Below are 23,135 nucleotides of genomic sequence, written 5' to 3'. Positions count from 1 at the left end.
AACAAAAGATAACCATTAGGCAGTCTGATGTATTGTCAAACCTGGTCACTAGGCAAGTCCAGGTTCTCAGTTTTGACTATTAACTTTTCAGTGCTGAGAAACTTTCTTTTCCAATTCTGCCATGAGCTTGAATTGCCTCTTGTCAGCAGTAGGAAAAAGCTAGAAGGTCTTTGTTTCGTCCAAAAAATGAGTAGGCTTTCAAAATAAAATGTTGAAAAAAAAAAAAAAACAAAGACAAGATTGATTCTACATACAGAAGCTGGATATGATATCTTCACTTACGTGATTTAAGCCCTTCCAGTTGGTAAAGATGAGAACCCATTTGCAATGGCAGAGTTTCCTTCGATAGCTCCACCTCAACAGTCAGCATCGTGCTACTAGTCCTGTCAAGTTGTGTAACAAATAAGACTCCATTAATGCAACTAAAGGAGATGGTGCCAGTGAGATATTTCTGAAGGAACTATGAAACAAATCCAAAGCTCAACACCTGAAGGCATACTTACATAACCCCAAGACTATATGGCATGCCACACATAATGAAGTGGAGGATAAGAAAGTTTTGCATGCACGCACTAATCATTCTGTTAAAACCAAAATAGGAAAAATTGAAAAAGAAATAAAAAATGAAGTGTGCTGGAAGCCTTTTGGAAGCTCAAACTGCACATCAGTTAATTGGGTTGCTCATCTGTCGGGAAGTATCCTGTATTTAGACAAGTTAATAAAGTCAACATTAGTTAATCCATACATGACAGATCCAAAACTTTCAAAGAGAACACATCAAAGTGTTGTGAGATATATATGCATAGTAGATGATAAGCTTGTACATGTAAGTAATGCAAGGATTGATTAATCCATCAAAGTAGGTTCCTGGAAGAAAACAGGTACATAGCCATGCACACGCGCATATAAACAGAAATGTATATGATAAAGTAAAATGACGCCACAGAGAGATCCATTATATCTCATTCCATCAATTTTGATACGGAATTAAAATCCAATAAAACCTCATACAGGTATCAGGTAAGCATTCCAATTTGTCAGTTCAGCATGCATCTCAAGTATTTTCTAATCAAATAATCAATAACCAGGAGCAGGAAGTCCAGATACAACTCCATTATATTCCATAGCTGTTTAGTTGGCCCCACATAATAGGAACCAGCTGATAGGTTCCTGTTTGACAAGGGAGTAGTTGCATGGGAACGTCTACATTGCAGCTTGGTGCTTGCTCGAGACGGGAGTTGCATAGGAGCACCTCCTTTATACAGCAGTGTAAGAGTTAAAGCTAGAATGGTGAAAGAGATGTTTCGTGCAAGGTAGAGGTGATATGAACTGGGATCATAAGATGTTCTGGCTATAAGACAGGGTCTTATGGTCCAATATTGTTATGTTTATGTTAGAAAGATGTGCCAAACTGCCTCTTTGGATGGAAAACAGGGGTTGCAACAAGGCGGCATTTTTTGTTTGGATTGAAGTTTTAACCTTTGGGAATATAATATGGTCATGAATAGAGATTATTAGAAAACTAGAATCTACGTTATAGACTATGCTTGATGGGATTAAAGAGTGATGATGATGATGATGATGCACCTTTGGACTTGATGCTTAAAGTTAAAATATTTTGGATGGGATTAAATGTTACCAATTACAGTAGTACAAGTCATGGTGAAGAGGTTGTTTCCGAAGGCAAAAGGAAAAGGGCTTAGATTATGATTCCAATCTGCTTCTATGGGGTTTATTTTCCTTTCTAAGCACCCAAGGTTCCAATGTATCACTGCAAATGCCATATGACACCACATTGTTGTAAAGCCATTCAATTGCACGCACAATGCTATCTCCAAAAAGGTCCGTAAACAATTGCCAATTATAGCTTTTGATCATCACGGTTTCATGCAAAATTGCTAGTAAAAATATCTTAATAATAATTTGATAGTCACCTGAATTGAAATGACAGATAAAGTGCCATCATAAACACAGTAGAAGAACTCAACATCAGTGACCATCTGCTAAGCCGAAGAACAAAAAACAATAATAAAACTTCAACTCATAAAGGACAGTGAGTCAATAAACCACAATTGAGACTGCTGTATTATTCCCAATACTGAAAAACACAACAATTGAGCAATAAATTCTCTTTGGAGACTACTCAGGAACCAACCAACCAAAAAAACAAAAACGAAACCCTAGATTTATTATGACCCAATTGGTGATGCCGGATGATTCTGAAAACAAAATGCCAAGGAAATCAGTGAAACAGTCAATCAGGTAGAACACACAAATAGTAACAAAATATATCCAAATACAACAGGGCTAAACCTGGAGAAAGAAACAGCTAGTAATCAGTAAATTGGGCTGCGTAAAGTAAGAACAGAATTACGCCCTCGCATTGCATCGGATCGGATCGGATCCGCAACAATCGAAAATTTGATAGTTCGTTCGATTATCCTTTATAGCTAGGGTTTTCTTCCTTCTTTTTTTTTTTTTTGCTGTTTTGTTTACATAAAAAATATTTTTCATAGTTTGGAATGCTCCAAAATTAGCTATAATAAATTTTAATAATATAGTAAATTTCATATTTAAATTTAAATAATAATTTACGCTTAATGCTCCCAAATTTAATGTGTCATTCACTTTAATGCACATAAATCATCCAGAAACGTTATTTTTGCGTTTTTAAACTGTTTCTTATTTTGAAAATAACAAAGATGATCTGAAAAATATTTTTTAGGCTAGATAAGCATTTCTGACAATCGATTATGTTAAGAATGGAATTGCACTATATAATTAAGATCTAGTGTTCAATTTTCTTATTATTTGTGTTTTTAAATTTTGAAGTTCTTTTGCTGTGCATTATAATTTGTTACTCTCTCATTTAACATCATCGTTGTTTCTTGTTACTCTGTTACTGATACCATTCCCTCGACATTGAATCCTAAAGATCAAGTCTTATCAAAAGTCATTGGTCATTTTCACAATTGATGCTGGTTATTCATTCTTTTGATTGTCATTGATTGCTTAATTGGCTTCAATGTATTTTGGTTCTTATTGTTCATCTTTAGGTCATTTTTGTTTATATGTGTGGGTTTTATTTTTTATATTAAAAAATATATTTATATTTTTTTAATTTATAATTTACTCCACATTTTTGTTTCATACTTAAAAAAAAAAATCATTTTTTATTTATATCGAATACATTTTCTTATTTCGTTTATTGAGTAGGTTTCTTATTTCCATTTCGATTTGATATGGAGAATGTTTTTATTCACCATCGTTTTGAAAGAGAATTTATTTGTCGAGCCAAATGGGCCGAAACACGTGGACGAGAGGGAAATTCCCATATTGGCCCTCTATTTTCAGTAACACTGTCATTCCTTTGCTTTCCTTTGCTCCCTCTGTATTGTCCCGTCCAAACCCGAGTTGGACAACTTCAAGCCCCAAACCGCCTGAAACAGAGCTGCAAAGAAGCCTCCGCACGCAAACGGCCGGACAGTCGGTGGGCACTCTCCCTTCCGGCAGATCGAAGCCATGGTACGCAATTTCTATGAGCTTCTTCCTTGTTTCTTTCATCGTTCAACCTTTCACACATCTCGCTATTGCAATTGCACCGCCAAATACAATGATTTCTGATGGTTTTGGACCTTTTGGTTCTCTTTATTTCGTTCATTGCCCCATGTTTCAGTTCTCAATTGCAGCTATCAATGACGCCGACTCAAAGAGCCAGTGGGAACCATTGGCCCCAACCAAAGAAGCTCGGGCAAGTTTCTCCCCCTGCGTGTTCATTTATTCATACATTTGTGCGCATATAGTGGACTTACTGGAGTATACAAGCATATGTTCAGTTGTAATTCTTGATTTGACTTGAGATGGGGAACGTGTTTTTGATTTTTGCAACTAGTTTTTGCATCACTGCAGGCGCTGTCGGTCTTTTTGGTTGCCGACAAAACGATCAGACTGAAATATCTGTTAGTTTTGAGTTTTTTGCTACCTAGGATGAATTAATACAACCAGACAAAGTCCTTGTGCAATACTTCTTTGTCCATGGGTTTATTAGGACATGAAATTGAAGAAATTCAGTGGCAGGGCATTTGTTAATTGTATATTTTCTTTTTGAAGAATTAGACTTTCTAAGAACTGAACAAGTTATGCAGCAGTTTTATTTTGGGAATTGTGTATGTATTTGAATGTTAATTGAACAATGCCTTGCGTCACCTAGTTGCTTCATTTACTTCACTTCAACCCAATGCCACTGTTTTATTTAACTTGGGTTTTGACAGACAAACCTGTTGCTCTGGTGACTAACTTTTTCACTGAGAAGCAAAGCTTTATTGGGTGTTTCCTCTTTAATGTCTCCATTTAGTGGTTTCCTCGATAGCATTGGTATGGACAGTTTATTATCCTGTCATGTCATGCAAATTTTTTTTCTTGGATTTCTTAGGTGCTTAGCTAACTTAGGGGTGCAGTCACTGACTTTTCATCCATCAAAAAATTTTCCAGTTCTTTTATTGCTATGATAATTTCAAATTATTATTATCATGTAAATCCCATCAAGTAGAATTGGAATTTAAGGCTTGTGATTGTTGTCGTTGTTTTATGGCATTCTACTCATATGGTGTTTTTCTTTCTGGTTGATGCAGGAATTTCATCTTTCACAAATTTATCATGAAGGACTTCTTAAGTTAGAGTCCAAGGAATATGAAAAGGCTCGTGAACTATTAGAATCCGTGTTAAAAGATCCTCTTATCTCTAGTGCTCAGGTAGCATGTACTTCAAAGGTTTTCAAGAGCCTAAAGTAAATTTCTAGTTTGTGAACGGTTTCTTACTGGTGTTTTTCTTTCATTAGGTGGATAGCACGGGCGGTGATGGTCATCTTTTACAACTCAGGTTTAAATTCAGCCTCTACTTTTAATATAATTATGTTATTTTTTTATTTGTTAGATTATTTACTCTCTCTAAATAAGTTGCCATAGCCATTGAACATCCATTCTTGTTTCGTTTCTATTTCTACTGAATCTATTAATGGCCCTGGTGACACTTGATACTTATAATCTTTCTGATATATATAAGCCCTGCAACCTGATATCAACAGTTTTTGTCAAGTGGAATACCAACTAGTCAATGTTATATGGCCCTGCCCCATAATGAACGAAAGTTAATATGTGAAGGATAGTTCTATCACTTATACAGAAATGAAGAATTAATTTTCTATGCTGTCCTGGATTTGGAAAATGTAGTTCTGATATATGCACTAAAGACAGTGTTGGTGTGGGAACTGATCCAGGGTCATGCAAGTTCTGTCTTGGTTTGGGTGGGGATAGCATTTATCTTCTTCATGTCCATGGAGTTTTTTAAAAAAATTCAAACATCCTAGAGATAGATATTGAGGTAGGAATTCATCGAATGAACCACACTCATTTGTGTACGCCAAGAGTCCACTAGTGAGAAGGGCTGGGGAAAGCTTAAAGGAGAATTCTTCCAAGTTGGTTGTAGAAGCTACATATTGAAACAGATGCATGAAATAATGTATTATGTGCCTGTGCACACTCAAGGATGGAATAAATTTTAAATTGAGGGAGGTTTAGGCTGTTTTTGGCCACAGAACTAGGCTTGGAGTCACGAAGCACCTGTCTAGAATGTCCAAAATTTTGGGCTTGTTGATTGTCCTATACAAGCAGAAATCCTGTATGAATAATATTCCACCAAATGCACACACACACACACACACACACACACACACACTATAGTATGTTGGTTGTCTATATGGATATGAATAAATGCCTGTTACTTTATATACATGCATACACATCTGTCTATGCAATTATTTTCACATGATAAATATTATTATATAAAACCATACTTAAAATAAATCATATAAAATTATGAAATTTTAGATGTACTGCTAATATATGAACTGAAAATGTTGTGACATCTAGACATATTATACTGAGGACGAAGAAGCAATTCAGGCAAACATTTATGTCTATTGATATCCATGAGATTATTGAATTCCTCTCCTCCGGTTTTAGGTTGCATTTCTATTGTAAAAAACCGATTAAGCTCCATTTATTGGCTGCTTTTATTTGATCAACTTCATTGTTGTGGTGTGTTGGAAAACAGGAAGTGCGTGAGATATAATTAGCTTGGTTAAGAATCTAGTTCTTGGGTTTTTAGAGATAATTGAGCTATATTTTACATTTTTTACAGTATATTCCTTATATTGACAAATGAAGAATTTTGAACAGAAAAGCTTATTGATTCATTTACATGCAACCCTAGTTATAGGGTTGGAATATACAGTTTTAGGAAGTTTACAATAGGAAGGATTACAACACGTTTAGGAAAGATTATAATACAAAAGATTAGGAAAGTTTCTTAATCTGTTTTAAGAAACAAATCTAATCAAGACCAAATAAAACATTTTAAAAACTGCATTGCTGCCTCCTCTTCTTTTCTTTCCCAAGAATCCTTTCACGCCAACACTCCCTCTCAAGTTGGTGAATGAATATCTATCATTCCCAGCTTGCATATTAGGTATTCAAATCTCTTAGTCACCAATCTTTTGGCCAAACAATCTGCCACCTGTTGCTCAGAAGGAACATAGGGAATTTGAATTATACATTTTTCAAGCTTTTCTTTTATAAAATGTCGATTAATCTCAATGTGCTTGGTCCTGTCATGTTATACAGGATTATGTGCAATGCTTATGGCCGATTGGTTGTCACAAAATAACCTGATTGGTTATCTGACAACAATCTTCAAATCTTCTAGCACAATCCTCATCCATAGTAATTCACATAGATTAAGCGTCATAGCTCTAAACTTGGCTTCAACACTTGATTTCGCCACTATGCTCTGCTTCTTACTTCACCAAGAGACTAAATTTCCTCCAAAAAACATGCAATACCCTATAGTAGATCTCCTATCAGTTATAGATTCAGTATAGTCCGCATCTGTATACCTTTGTATATCTAAAGAACCTCTTGCTTTAAATAGGATTCCTTTACCTAGGGTAGTTTTCAAGTAGCATAATATTCTTCTTACGGCCTGCATATGATTCTCAATAGGGCAATGCATAAATTGACTTACTAAGTTCATTGCATAGGCTATGTCTAGCCTAGCGTGTGATAAGTAAATCAAATGCACTACTAACCTCTGATATCTACCTTTATCCACTGGTGGACTGTTGGTGTCTTCTCCCAATTTCACATGAGACTCTACTGGAGTGCATACTCCTTTGCTTCCCAATAAACCCGTCTCCTTCAAGAGGTCCAATATGTACTTATGCTGGGATAGAAATATACCTTCTTTGGAGTAGGCTACCTCTATTCCCAAGAAATATTTCCTAGGTTTTTGATCTCAAAATTTTGGGCCAACTTGTTTCTTAGATCTTGTTGTTCTTCCATATCATTCCCTGTCACAATGATGTCATCCACATAAACCAATAATGTAGTCACTTTTTCCTTCCTTGAGTGCTTGAGAAAGAGAGTATGGTCTCCTTTACTCTGTTGATACCTCATACACTTCATTGCTTTAGAGAACCTATCAAACCAAGCTCTCGGTGACTGCTTGAGACCATGTAAGGCCTTTTTAAGTCTACACACCTCATCTCCTTTTCCTTCCTTAAATCCTAGTGGCTGCTCCATGAAGACCTCTTCTTCTAAATCACCATGAAGAAATGTATTCTTCACATCTAGTTGGTGTAGCTGCCATCCATAGTGAGTTGCTAAGGACAAGAGAATTCTTACTGTGGTCATCTTGGCAACTAGAGCAAAAGTCTCCAAGTAATCAATCCCATATATCTGGGTGTAGCCTTTAGCAAACCAATCGAGCCTTATACCTCTCCAATGAACCATCTGCATTGTATTTTAGGTTAAAAACCCACTTACAACCCACTGGAACCACTCCCTTTGGCTTAGGAACCAAGTCCCATGTGTTATTTTTCTTTAATGCCCTTATCTCCTCCTGCATGGCTAGCTCCCATTTTTTATCCTTTAAAGCCTCTTCCATCGAATTAGGAATAACAATGGTGTCTAGAACAATAAAAAAACTTCTATGTCTTGGGGATAGCTTGTCTTAAGAGAGGTAATTGGCTAGGAGATGCTGAGTGCATCGCCTAACACCTTTTATAATGGCAATAGGAATATCCAAATCAGATCAGTAGAAAAGATATGGACAGGCTTAAGGGAACATACCTTCTCAAGATCTGGCTGGGAATTAGATGTTGTTTGATGTTGAGAATGAGACATGAATTGCTGTTTCTTGTGGTACACAAAAGGGGAGACCTTGAACCTTACCGGAGATGTTGATGATCTAGGTTGACTGACTTGCTTAGGGCTCGGGTAATCATTTGGAACAACAAGGGAGTGATCACAAGGAGATAAGGAGATTGAATCAGTAGGCAAAACAAGGTTAGGAGTAGGATTATTAGAATCTATTGGTGTTGAGGAATTTAGGAAAGAAGGCCAAGGTCAAGATCTAGGCTAAGAAGATTAGGATCAACAACTTGGTCTTCAATCCTGTGATGCTCCCCCTGAAGACCAAGATTAGAATGACCAAAGAGAGGTTGTGACTCAACAAAAGTCACATATTTTGAAACAAGGATTTTTCGAGTAGAGGGATGATAGCATTTATAGCCTTTTTGAGTGGAAGAATACCTAAGAAAGAGACACCTAAGTGCCCTAGGGTCCAGCTTGTCTCGAGTATGTGGGGGAATAAGAACAAAGGCTACACAACCAAAAACCCTAAGAGGAAGAGAAGTATGCAAACTAAGAGAGGGAAAAAAGGTGGAAAAACACTGAAAGGGACTACTATGCCCAAGAACCCAAGATGGCACCCGATTGATTAGGTAGGTTGTTGTCAAGATAGCCTCTCCCTAGAAACCTTTTGGAACATTATGATGATGAAGAAGAGTTTTAGTGCGTTTAGGAAGTGTCTCATCTTCCGCTCAGTCACTCCATTTTGTTGTGGAGTGTTGATGCAAGAAGACTCATGAATAACCCCTTTGTCTTGGAATAACTTATTCTAGTGTTGATGAAAATAGTCCATTGCATTATCAGTTCGAAATTTCTGAATAATAGAACCAAATTGAGTCAAAATCATAGAATAGAAGTGAGGTAACACAGTACTAACAACAACCTTATCTTTGAGAAGAAAAACCCAAGTCATCCTAGAACAATCATTTATGAAAGTAACAAACCATCTAACCCCAGAACAATTGAGACTCCTAGATGGTCCCCAAACATCTGAATCAATAAGAGCAAAATGATGAGAGGATCTTTTATTACTAATAGAATAGGAAACTTAATGATGTTTTGAAAGTGCACATACATCACAATGAAAAATACTAGGATCTACTTGCTTAAATAAAATAGGGAACATAGTTTTAAGTAAGTGGAAAGGTGGGTGCCCTAAGCAATAGTGATAGAGCCAAATATCACTGTGAGAAGATTGAGAAGTACAGGCCGGTTTGGGCTTGATTTGATGAGGCTGCAAGGTCTCCCTTCTCAAAACATATAGTTCATGTTTCTCCTCAGCAGCTCTAATCATCCTCGCTGTAGCCATTTCCTGAAACTCACAAGAATAAGGAGAGAAAATGACTCGCCAGTTTAGATCCTTAGTGAGTTGATGAACTGAAATCAAGTTGGTTGACAAGTTAGGGACATGCAATACTCTTTTAACAGTGAATTTAGGGTTAAAAGTCACCTATCCTTGACCTTTGATTGGAATAGATGTCCCATTAGCAATAACAATCTGTTTAGGTGTCACAAGGGGTTGATAGGTATTAAAAACATTTGGATTAGAGGACATATTATCTGTAGCTCCTGAGTCTGGAATCCATATATCATTCCTATTGGATTTAGAGGCTGTTAAAGAACTCAAATGGAGGCTATTACCTAACTGATTACCTTGCTGGGCAATGAAGCATGATTCATCTTTAATAGTTTTCATGAACATCTTGAGTTTGCTAACTTCATCAGCAAGCTTGCTGATTTCATTAGTTTTCAGCTGATTTTGCTCCAATTCAGGTACTGCCTCTACCTTTTCCACCATTTCTTCTTGCTTAGTTGAAAGATAAGCCTAATTTCTGGAGGTTATATTCTTGAATCCTCTTAGTTTCTGCAGCATTGCCTCCTTCCCATGCAACTTGAAGCATGTTTCTCGAGTATGGCTCGGTTTTTTACAGTGTGAGCACCACAATCCTTCTTTTCCATACATCTTGTTCTATCCATCAGACCATACACCCTCTTTTCCATGCGGCTTGCCCTGTCTATCTGCCCTTCCTTGCAGCGATTTAAACCTTGACCCTGCTCCTTTGTTTGTAAACATGGCTGATCCTTCAGAACTCATGTCTCCTAGCATTGCTATTCTCCTATTTTTTTCACTTCGAACAATTGAAAAAACTTCATTAAGAGATGAAAGTTTTTCTCTTCCAAGGATCTGAATCCTTACCTGGTCATACTCATTGTTGAGTTCGGCCAAAAAATCCACCACTCTTATCCCTTTCAAAAATCGAATGAAGAGTGGCTGCATCTTTCCCACATTCCATTTTAATGTTTTGGTAGTGGTCAAGTTCCAGCCAAAAACCATTCATTTTTGTTATAATATTCAGTGATTGATGAAGCCCCTTGTTTAGTATTATGTAATTTCATCTTAATCTCATAGATAACCGAAACATCTTGAATCCTTCTCCCATATGTCCTTGGCAGAAGACAAGAACATGTAGTTTTTACTAACCTCAAGTTGCATGGCATTCCACAACCATGGCATGATCCTGGAATCCTCTATATCCCAAGCATGAAACCCTAGATCTGATTCCTTTGGGCTTGAATCTATCAAGTGGCGTATCTTTCCTTTCCCTTTTAGGAATGTTCGAACCAACTGCACCCATTGCAAGTAGTTGTGTCCATCCAATCGATATGATTGGTGCACCCCTAGTTGATTGCCAGAAGATAGTCCCCCCATTGGAGCATCAACCGCATTAGCCTCATCGGTCGCTAGTGCTAGAACTACCTCAAATACTTCTAACATAATCAGAGGGAAGAAAGTCTATTGCAATGAAGGCAAAGGCAGGAAGGGATTTTGAAACATAAGTGATTGGAAGTATGGTAATAACGGCCAGAACCAGTCAAAGGAAGAAGGGCGAGGAATGGCATTGAAGGCCGGAGGGTAGGCTGAAACTGAAACATGGAAAAAACTTGAGGCTGGAAATCAGAGGGCAATCGGAAGTGGCTCTGATATCATGAAGAATTTTGAACGGAAAAGCTTATTGATTCATTTATATGCAACCCTAGTTATAGGGTTGGAATATATAGTTATAGGAAGTTTACAATAGGAAGGATTACAAAACGTTTAGGAAAGATTATAGTACAAAAGATTAGGAGAGTTTCTTAATCTGTTTTAAGAAACAAATTTAATCAAGATCAAATAGAACATTCTAAAAACTGCACTGCTGCCTCCTCTTCTTTCCTTTCTTGAGAATCCTTTCACGCCAACCAAAAAAAAAAAAAAAAAAATCATTTAAGACCCCCCATTGTGAAGTGCAATGTCAATATGATCCTAGTGTTGGAGCTTCACTTGACATTGGTTCTAATGACCCCAAAAATATATTAGATTATGATTTAAAGATAGGAAAATAGCAACAACAACAACACACACAAACACACACAGAACGGTTGAAAGGGGAGTGGAAGTGTGGAATGGAGAGTAGGGGCATGTGGCAGTTGAAAGAAGCGAAGATGTGTGTAAGTGTGGTGGCTGTAGATTCATGGAGGAAGGTGTGTGTGTGTGGATTTTTCATTCTAAATGGGCATAAAGGGGAGAAACACAGAGACATAAAAAGGGGAATAGGGATGGAGAAACAGAGAAAGAGGGGGAGAGATCAAGAGAGGGAGAGAGTATGGAGATAGAGTTGCAGAGAGTGAGAGAAATTGGGAGAGAGGGTGTCAAGTAGAACCAAGAAGGAGAAGGGAATGGGGAATAGAAAGAGGGGAAAATTGAGAGATATGGACAGGAAAGTTGGAAGATTGGCAAAGAGAGATTTGGTCCACCTTTAACATTGTCAGTTGCAATTAACTTATCAATCGAGAATCTTTTGGGAACTAATGCTGTTTTATTTATTGTACTAGTGAAAATCATTACAGTCTGGTCATACAAATTTTATATGATTATCATTCAGTCTGGTTATACAATATTTATTATATGATTATCGTTCATTGAGTTGTGAGCTTATCGCTCAAGTTCATCATTTTCAAGTGAATAGGGGTAGTTTTAGAGTCAGATCTGGCATGGGGACCATTATTTCATGATACGTATAGGTCCTGCAGTTTATTTAGTTGCTTGTGAATTTTCCTTTTGTTGGAAGGACTTATAATAATTTGGATATTTACATTTGCATGGATGATATTCTATGGGTGAACATTTTAGTCAATTGGCTTATGTAATTAATTTCAATATTTTAGATGGCATATTTTGGAGTACTTAATGACAGAGAATTGCATTATGGTTTAGGATTTTGTGCTCCTTGAGCTAAGGCTTGAGGTTCATAATCAGTCTCACCCTAAGTGGGATGTGGCATTGGTATTTCCTCCAAGATTATACCTTAAAAATTTATTAAAGGATGTTCCAAATATGATAAAGCTATCATGTAATATGTAAGAGTTTTGTCAACATACTTATTTTTATAGTTTTGGAAAAAATCAGTGGGTGCATGATAGCAGTAACAATTATTGTGCACGTTAATCAAATATCGACTTCTTCTGAGAGCATGCCAGATATTTTCAGTTGTATAGATATCATGCACTTATTGAATAGCTTCAGTGATTCTTTGGTTGAACTTTATGATTTTGTACTCTCCAATAGAGTTACCCACTTATCTTGATACCCTGTTCTGTGTTTTTCAGCAAGTTCCTATTTTAAAATTATAATTTCTGTTTCTTTTTCCAGGTTTTTGGCATTAAAGAACCTTGCCTCTGTTTTCTTTCAACAAGGCCCTTCATGTTATGAGGGTGCTCTACGCTGTTATCTTCGAGCTGTAGAGATTGATACCAAGGATTCTGTTGTTTGGAATCAGCTAGGAACATTATCATGCTCAATGGGCTTATTGAGTATCTCCCGATGGGCATTTGAGCAGGGGCTTGTTTGCAGCCCAAACAACTGTGAGCATTTACATTGGTCTATTAAGCAGCCATTTTCATTTCATGTTAGAAATTTATGCTCTTATAGTCATTTCATTAGTTAAGTTGTCATTTATGAACTTTACTATTTGGAAAATACATGCAGGGAATTGCATGGAGAAACTCTTGGAAGTTTTGATTGCTATTGGCGATGAAGTTGCTTGTCTCTCTGTTGCTGAGTTAATTTTGAGGTATTGGCCATCACATTCTCGGGCTTTGCATGTCAAAAATACCATTGAAGAAGTGGAAACAATACAATTTGCGCCAAAAGGTATAGACAAACTGGAACCAAAACATGCACGTCTTAAGTTCTTGGACAAGAGAAAAGCAACAGATGAAAATTTGGATGAGGGCCCTTCTAAAAAATTGAATCAGAATATAGAATTGCATCTTGCAGAAGCTTCCTGGACTGCCCTAGCTGATGCACTGCTGGGAATCTTACTTCCGTTAAGTGGAAGCAATTCTAGAGAAGGTTCTGGAAAATTGTGTAAATCTGGTGACATTAGATTAAGGATACAATTGCCACATGGTTCAGAAAATACTGTTTGGACTGTGGAAAAGAATAGACTTACAGTCTCCTCTGTTGGTGAGGGTGTGCCAGTCAATAATTGTAACTCTGAAAAACCTTGTTCTTTTAGAGAAAAGGAAACAAATGTTTGTGAAGAACAACCACATGAGAGGCGTAGTAGTCGTCTTGAAAGGCTCAGAAGTCGCAAGCCAGGTAAAGAAGAATTGGATTTTGCTAATGAGAAGAATCTTGGTAAAGTCGTAGTTCAAATTTTAGAATCTTTTATTGTGGGTAGAGTGGAAGCACAAGATAATAATAATGCTCTGAGTTCCGTATCTTATCCTGATGTGCCTAATCCTGTACAAGCCGAAATTAATGATGTTACAAGATTTGTTACAGAAAATTCAAAAAATTATGGTGCTTACCACTTTGCTCACTTGCTTTTAGAGGAGATTGCAAACAGAGCTGTTTCATACCAGGACTCTTTTGTTAAATTTTTGGAGTTGGAGAAATTGACAAGGTTCTGGGGAAAAGATAGGACACCTGAATGCAGTCTTTTTCTTGCTGAGCTGTATAATGACTTTGCTTCCTGTTCTTCTGACTCCTCCAGGTCGTCTGAATTCATGTCTGAGGCATGCTATCATCTATGTAAAATCATAGAATCTGTAGCTTTAGATTATCCTTACCAAATAAGTTGTGTATCTGGGGATGAAGGTAACTCTTCAACAGGTAGATCTTCATGCAGTTCTGGAACTTCAGTTGGAACCTTTTCTCGTCTGACCACTAAATTGCCTTTTTGGATTCGCTTTTTCTGGATAAGTGGGCGAGTGTCATTTTCAGAAGGCAACAAGGCAAAAGCTCAGAAAGAATTCTGTCTTTCCTTGTCACTTTTTAATGATAAAGAAAATATAAATAGTCCTCTTGGGTCTATTTTCTTGCCCCACTGCAGTGTTTTTAAAGAGTTGACTGTAAATAGGATTCTTCATGAGATTAATTTGTTGGAGGTCAACTTCTTGTTGGAGGATATAGGCAAGATGATTGAGAAAGAAATGTATCTTGAGTGTGTAGATTTGCTAGCTCCTCTTCTGTTTTCTGTGAAGGACATTCACCTTGATTTGTTATGTGTTACTGAGAAAAAAGGTGAAGAGGTTGATTCAGTTGAATTATCAGCAATAGATGTTCTAATTAAAGCATGTGAAAAGGTAAAGCGAATGGACTCTGAGGTGTTCTTGAGTTGCCACAGGAGGAAGTTGCAGATACTCCTGGCTGCAGCTGGCATAGGTGAATGTCTTGCTTCACGTAAATCTATTTACAAGATTCCAGGGTTACAACCACTTCCTGCTTCTGGAACAGAATCAAATGGGAATTCAAGAAAACATTGGAATCACTTGGTTGCAGAAGAAGTGAAGGAAATCTCTCAATGTGCATCACACATGAAGAACTTCATTGATCCATCTGGAAATTCTGTATGTCTGCTTTATATTTAGAAATTTATATTTTCATTTCTTGGTTTTTTATCTGAATACCTTCTGAAGGCATCCTAATACACTCAATTACCCATCACATATGAGTGAAAGAGCCTCTATACCTTCACTCCCTAGATAACTGTGATTCCTGTAAATTTCTATCACATCAAGTATAATTTGTTAGTTAAAACTGATGTATTTGAAGGACCACTTAGATTGGTTATTTTCACCTCAGTCATGTACATTATGCAACAAACAGTAAAGTATCAGTATTGCCCTCTAAAATCTCAGAATTTTTAAGAGCGCCCTCAAATCATGATTATGTCAGAACCCTCAAATATTCAAATGCTTATTTGATCCCTTCCATTGGGCCATGAATCTAGTTCAACAAGTAGCTGTGGTAGACATCTGCCCAATGACTTCTTATGTTGGGTTGAATCAAGTCACAACCAAGCATATGATGCTTAGAGCAACACAACTGCATTGCAGTTAGAGAAGCAGTTGGGTGTAACTTTTTAATTCTAGCGCATGAAGTAATACTTTGAGTGTTGGTGGCCCCAACTTGAGTGATACGACCAAGTTAAAACATATTCTACTTGGTCAACCTTTGAATTAATGATATGAGATCATGTTAAGCCATAATACAAAAAGCTAAAATAAACTACTCATTCTTTTGCTGTCTTGCTGCCAGGTTGCTCCTTGAGTTTTTCACAAAGTAGAATAAGTTCAAATTTCTCTTGAATCTCTGAGGTTTCATGGATTACAGCCTCATGTAAGCATACCAAGTCTAACAGAAGAGGATTTGAACCTTGCAAATTAGTTAATAGGCTTCTAGCTAGGTCTTCCTTTCCTCTGAGAATATTGAGACGAAGGGATCCTGTTTTTAATCTATTCTCTTTTCTTAGAAATTGGAACTCTCTGGATGCTAATCAAAGTGGTTTGAGCCTTCAGAATATTTCTAGGTTATTCAGAAATGCAGAACTATATTATTTTGTTTCTCAAATATTCTGTTGGTAAGCAAAACACTGAACCATATTGTCCACCAAAACATTTAGGGACTCCTTATATTTCTAGATTTATTGGAGGTGAGGCATGACAGTATTATTTGTTTGGCCGTCCCATCCCTGCTGTGTCCATTTTCATTGATTGATTGTTAGAAGATAAGTAGTGTGATTTTCTCAGTTTTATTGGATTTATCCCGGGGCTTATGTCTTACTATTTTATCCTTCATTTGTTGGTTATTTTGGTATCCTTATCTAACAGTTATGGTCAAAGTGGACTGAGTCTTGGTCCTTGTCTTTTTGTTTGTTTCAGGATAGTTGGTTCGGTAGTGTGTCCTATTTTTAAGGAAGTGGGTTGTTAACCCTCAGAACTATATATATTGAGTCCTATTGTATTGGAAATGTACACGATTTTTCTTGCTAAAGTTTTATCATGGTATCAGAGCTGTAAGCGATTTTTCTGGAAATCGATTCTACCATCCTTCATGTCCTTGCTGTACAAACTTGCAATATGGCAAGATCAGATTCTACCCCATTTTTTGACTCGAGAGATGAAGCAAGAGTCATCTAGCGACCACGTCTACCACAACAGAATCTAGTGGTGCATTTGAGGCACTTGCTACAACAATTGTCAGTGGAGAGAACAAAGGTACAACTCCAACTAGAGAATTACAAAATATCCAAGCAGCCTATAGGCTAAATGGTAAAAATTCTCTGAAATGGTCCCAGCTGGTTTGCACTTTCTTGAAAGGAAGAGGCAAGCTCAACCATTTGCTTGGTACTGGACCTAAAAAGGGGATCCTACATTTAAGACTTGGGATGAAGAAGACTCAATGGTAATGTCTTAGCTATGGAATTCAATGCTTCCGAAGATAAGTGACATTGTCATGTTCCTAAGCACAACTCAAGAAATTTGGGATGCTGTTAAGCAAACTTACTCTAAAGTTCAAGATGCAGCCCATATTTATGAGATTAAAACAAAAATCTCGGCTACAAAGCAAGGAAACCGGTCAATCACTGAATACTCCAATCTCCTGCAAACTTTATGGCAGGAGATGGATCATTATTAGTGTGTCAAGATGACTTGCATTGATGATGCAATCATTCTAAAAAGGTTTATTGAAAATGACAAGATTTATGAATTTCTTCTTGGTTTAAATATTGAGTTTTATGGAGTGAGGGTGCAAATTCTTGGGAAAGAAGACTTGCCATCCCTAAATGAGACTCTAGCCATAGTTTGTGTTGAGGAAGGAAGGAGAGGAGTTATGCTTGAGACTCCTACGATAGAGAATTCAACTCTAATGAGAAGAAGAATGAACCCCCAACATACTAGTTCTGAACAACATGGAGGTGAGGCTAAAAGAACACCAGATGGGTTTTGGTCAAACAAGGATCTATTATGGTGTACTTATTGCAAGAAACCTATACATACAATAGACAAATGCTGGAAGCTATATGGAAAACCTCAAGCTAAGAACAAAGGGACGTTAGGCAAGCAAAAAAGTCAAGAGCAGGCCTACGTGGCAAACACTCAGCAATATGGGGAAGGGGATTCTTCAGAATTACTAGCTGAATTTAACAACGAAGAAGTTACAAAGGTGAAGCAGTTACTTGTGTCCCTAGAGAAGCCAACTAGATTAGGTACTTGTACCTTAACCTTTTTAGGTATTTCTTTCTACTCTCATGCTTTAAATGCCTCAAATACTATTCTCTCAGATGTTTGGATCATTGATTTAGGAGCCACATATCACATGACTTGTTCCTCCTAATAGTTTATTTCATATACCCCTATTCTAACAATAGAAAGATTACTATAGCTAATGGTACAACAACTACGGTAGCTGGCCAAGGAGATGCTTACGTCAGTGACTCTCTTATATTAAAAAATGCCTTGCATGTACCTAAGTTGTTTGCTAACCTTGTTTCAATCCAAAAACTCACCATAGATTCTAATTGTAGGGTGATTTTTCATCCTTCTTATTTTTAAATTCAGGAACATGACACGAGAAGGATGACTGGGCATGCTAGAGAGAAAGAAGGTCTCTATTATCTTGAGGAACAAAGTGGACAGGAGAATAGGGCAACTAAGTTCTCCCACTATCCTTGTTGATTGAGTCCCTAAAGTCTTGTAAAGAGAGAATTTGGTTACAACACCTACGTTTTGGCCATCCATCTTTTAATGTTCTTAAATTGATATATCCTTTATTGTTCAAAGGATTAGTTGGGGAAGACTTTTAGTGTAACATATGTGAATTTGCAAAACATAAGAGAACATCCTTTCCAGTTAATAGGAAAATGAGTTCTTTTCCATTTGCTCTTATCCATAGTGACATATGAGGTCCCTCTCCTATTCCTAACATCATTGGGGCTCGGTAGTTTGTGTCATTTATTGATGATTGTACACGTGTCACCTAGATTTATTTTTTAAAGAACAAATCTGATGTGAGTTCCATATTTCTAGTTTTCTATAATATGGTGAGAACCCAATTCAATGTTGAAATCAAAAGAATTCGGTCTGATAATGCTAAGGACTATTTTAATAAGTTCCTTACTTCCTATTTTCAAGCAAGAGGCATAATTCATGAATCCTCTTGTGTTAATACCCCACAACAAAATGGGGTGGTCGAGAGGAAGAATGGACACCTACTTACTATTACAAGGGCTCTTCTATTTCAAAGAAATGTTCCAAAACAGTACTAGGGGGAAACCATTTTAACTGCTACTCACCTTATGAACAGATTGCCTTTGAGAAATCTAAATTCCTAAAGTCCACTCCAACTGTTGTCTCATTTCTTTCCACAGGTCTCAATCTCTATTGGTCTTATATCTAGAGTGTTTTGAGTGTGTAGCATTTGTTCATCTACATTCTCAACATTGGGGAAAGCTTGATCTTAGAGCTCTTAAATGTATCTTTGTGGGGTATTTACCTACTTAAAAAAGCTATAAGTGTTTCCATCCACCAACCAAAAAATTCTTTGTATTAGTGGATGTTACATTCGTTGAACAAAATCAGTATTTTGCTCAGCATTCCCTTTAGGGGGAGACCTCAATAACTGAGGATAATGATAGAGACCTGTTTCTTCTTGAATTTCCATCATCATTACCCCCCTTTATTCCATCATCACAACCTACATCTAACACTCACTCCAAAACTCAAGAGTAGATATACAAGATGGTCCAATCTAGGAACCTATACACCGTCCATTTCAGGTATACTCAAGAAGAAAGAGACCAACTGCTCATCCAGCACCTGTTCAAGCATCCGAATCCACGCTTGGTCTTGACGTTGATCATAATGAGGTAATCACTTCTCCTTCCATCTCCCTTAATGAGATTGAATCTATTGCTGACCCATCTAACTCAAGTAATAGTGAACTTCCTATTGCTAAAGGTACTAGAGCTTGCACAAAGCATCCTTTGCACCTGTTCATGTCCTACAAAAATCTGTCCCCTGGTCATAAGGCTTTCCTTGCTAACATAAGCTCCTTTCCAATACCAAAAACCGTATTTGAGGCATTAAGTAGTGAGAATTGGAGGAATGCTATGAGGATAGAGGTGTAGGCACTTGAAAAAAATAGGACATGGGATCTTATAAGGTTGCCCAAAGGGAAGAAACCTGTGTGGTGTAGGTGGATATTGTCACGACCCAAGAGTAATTAGAAGGGCAATAATGTAATTAGTTACCTTAGTTTGTTAGGAGTTATTTCTGTTATTCTAGATGTTTCTTTCAGTTGTATAGCCAATAAATAAGCTCAAGTATGTAGAGAAGAGTATGTTGGAATTGATTGAATGAATATTCTCATTTCTCTCTAGAATTCTCTCTCAATCTCCCTCATGTTTCTCTCTTGTTCTTGCCCCTTTCTCTCAATATCTCTCCCTCAATTCTATATGTTATCTTCCCCCATTTCTATCCAAATTCCCCTCTAAACATTATGTTCTTAATCCTAAGCCTCTCGGATCCTTCTGAATTCCAATCTAATCCTAGCTAAACCCTAGGTTCATGACAGATATTCATAGTTAAATATAACTTTGATGGGTCATTAGAAAGATATAAAACAAGATTGGTTGCTAAGGGTTATACCTAAACATATGGTGTAGATTATCTTGAAACCTTTGCTCCGGTTGCAAAAATGAACACCATAAGGATATTATTGTCTCTAGTAGAACCTGACCTGATAATCCGTAACCAATCCTTCTTGTTTTAGTTTATCAAACTTTTCGTTGCAACACTCATCTCCAATCTGATTTAAGGAAACATAATATTCTTTAAAAAAACATTCAGCTGGAATACTATCATGAAATTTTTGTGAAAATAGAATCAAAAAGTCTTCTAGCTTTCTATTATGGTCCTTGATTTCTTTTCTTGTTGTAACACATTATTCCTTGAATGTTTCCCCAAATGGCCCTGCACTTTCAAGAAGTCATTTGACCATCTCAATAGTTCAATTCCGTGAAAACTCACTACTGAAGTCCAATCTAGGTCGCGATGCAAGCAAGCAACTCTCAGTTGTTGAAGTGCTATTGAGGTGAAGCAAGAAGGCAAGTGCTGGAAGTTGATAGTGAAACATAGCCAGGCTATCCTCGGAAGTTGATTGAAGGCGATTTTCAAGAAGCTGCAAAAGAAGCGATCAATTGTAGGAGGTGCTAATAGAGTCGAGCTTGTTTTAGGAGTCTGTTCCGTAAATTTCGACAATTTCAGTAGGACAGATCGATTGAGTCATGAAGGCACGTATGGGAAGCGGATAGCGATTGCGACCATCAGCGATAGGTCACACTAGATCATCGGCAATTGCTGAAGCGGAATAGATTTGCTGAACTGGAAGCAACAATTGAGGCAACTTAGGTTTACTGAATTAAGTTTCAGTGAATTTAGGTTTGCTGAATTTTAGTACCGGAATAAGTTCCCAAAGAGGTCCTTAGAAGCTGATCAAGAGGCAAAAGCAAGACAAGATGTTGTATGCAGATTAAAGCTCTATATGGTTTGAAGCAGTCTCTAAGAGCATGGTTTGAAAGATTTACTAAAGCTAGGCTAAGTTCGAAATACAAGCAAAGCCATGGTGATCACACTTTGTTTGTAAGTCATATTATTTCCAGAAAGGTAACTGTTCTATTTGTCTATGTGGATGACATTATAATGACAAGGGATGACTTAGAAGGAATTGAAAGTCTAAAGAAGTGTTTGATAAAAGAGTTTGAAATTAAGGAGTTAGGCAAGCTGAAGTATTTCTTGGGTATAAAACTGGCTTACTCTCAGCAAGGGATTTTTATATCTCAACAGAAGTATATTCTTGACCTATTAATGGATACAGGTATGCTAGGATGTAGGCCTATTGAAACCCCTATTGAGCCTAATCATCGTCTTGGTGACAACTCAGAAGATACAACAATAGATAAGAGCCTCTACCAAAGATTAGTTGAGAGGCTCATTTATCTGTCACATACTAGGCCAAATATAGCTTATGCTGTGGGAGTTGTTAGTCAATTCATGCACAATCCTAAAGAGATACACCTGAAAGCAGTGCATCGATTTTTTGTATTACTTAAAAGGGTACACTAGGTAAGGGAATTTTGTTCAAAAAAGGGCAAGAACTAACTCTTGAAGCTTATACATATGCTGACTATATAAGGTCAATGATTGACATGAGGTCAACATTTGGGTATCGCACATTCCTAGGGGGAAATATTGTGACTTGGAGTAAGAAATAGTGTTGTGACAATGTCAAGTGCAGAGGCTGAATTCAGGTCAATGGCCCTTGGAATTTGTGAGTTGTTATGGGTAAAAATAATTCTAGAAGATTTGAAAATCAGGTGGAAGGCTCCTATGAAGCTATATTGTGTTAATAAGTCAACTATTAATATTGTTCACAATCTAGTGCTATATGAATGTCCTAAACATGTGGAAGTTAACAAACATTTTATAAAAGAAAAACTTGAAAGTGGTATAATTTGTACATTATTTGTGTCTACAAGAAATCAACTTGCTGACTAAAGGTTTTCCGGGTGTAGTTTTTCAAAGGATAACAAGCAAGTTGGGAATGAAGGATATTCATTCACCAGCTTGAGCGGGAGTGTCGGAAGATAAGTAGTGTGATTTTCTCAATTTTATCTGGTGGCTCGTGTCTTATTATTTTATCCTTCATTTGTTGGTTATTTTGATTTTCCTTATCTGATGGTTATGGTCAAAGTGGACTGACTCTTGGTGCTTATCTTTTTGTTTGTTTCAAGATAGTTGGTTAGGTAGTGTGTCCTATTTTTAAGGAAGTGGGTTGTTAACTCTCAGAACTGTATATATTGAGTTCTATTGTGCTGGAAATGTACACGGTTTTTCTTACAAAAGTTTTATCATTGATAGTTAGCACTTGAAAAGTTCTAAAGACATTGTTGATGGGACAACAATTTCTATCACTACTTGGTTGATTTGATAAAGTTGCTAAGTTATCTAGGTTGGAGGTTGGGGACTGAAGAATTTCCTTCATCAAAGTTCTTATAGGAAATATTCCATAAATTTCTTAAATCCAAGAACTTTGGGAGGTGCTGGCAGACAAGTATGGGCCTTCTTTTTATTCTTGGGAGTGGTGAAAGATATTGTCACGAATGGAGATGATTGGCGAACTTGAATGCTTGTAATTGATCTCACCTAGTGGGATTAAAGCTTGTTGTGGTGGTTGACGAACTTGAATGCTTGTAATTGATCTCACCTAATGGGATTAAAGCTTGTTGTGGTGGTTGTGGGCGGGGGAGCATGTTCTTTTCTGTTTTCATTTTTTTTTTGTTATGTCTGTATCTTTTTATGCTGCTCTCCGCTTATATGAGGTTGATAATCTACTATGCAGTGACAATTCTTCTTGGGCATATCTTTTGGAGAGGCAAAAGGAACGGTCAACAGAGATAAATTAGCATGTTCAAAGGGTTGGGGGGAGGGATAAGAGGCTTGGTGGTGTTGGGAAGGCTTCTTGAACTGTCTAGTAGTAGTAAATAGCATTGCATTAGTTGC

General features: G+C 37.1%; 1 protein-coding gene across 2 annotated transcripts in view; it reads left to right on the top strand.

The window, feature by feature from the left end:
* Positions 1–3,379: 3,379 nt before the first annotated feature.
* Positions 3,380–23,135, top strand: part of LOC127812426 (calcineurin-binding protein 1) — a 53,436-nt gene continuing 33,680 nt past the window's right edge. Inside the window, exons 1-6 of one of the 2 annotated variants that reach the window (XM_052352795.1) lie at positions 3,380–3,525; positions 3,677–3,751; positions 4,632–4,751; positions 4,838–4,878; positions 12,937–13,148; positions 13,273–15,140. In XM_052352795.1, the coding sequence (XP_052208755.1) occupies positions 3,523–3,525; positions 3,677–3,751; positions 4,632–4,751; positions 4,838–4,878; positions 12,937–13,148; positions 13,273–15,140 (2,319 nt within the window). In that variant the 5' untranslated portion in view covers positions 3,380–3,522. Of the gene's footprint in view, positions 3,526–3,676; positions 3,752–4,631; positions 4,755–4,837; positions 4,879–12,936; positions 13,149–13,272; positions 15,141–23,135 lie in introns of both variants that reach the window. The other variant, XM_052352794.1, reaches the window with a different exon arrangement.

Source organism: Diospyros lotus, chromosome 11 (genome assembly GCF_014633365.1).
Source record: "Diospyros lotus cultivar Yz01 chromosome 11, ASM1463336v1, whole genome shotgun sequence".
NCBI lineage: Eukaryota > Viridiplantae > Streptophyta > Magnoliopsida > Ericales > Ebenaceae > Diospyros > Diospyros lotus.
Note: the sequence above shows the minus strand (reverse complement) of the source record. Positions and strands in the feature narration are given on the sequence as shown.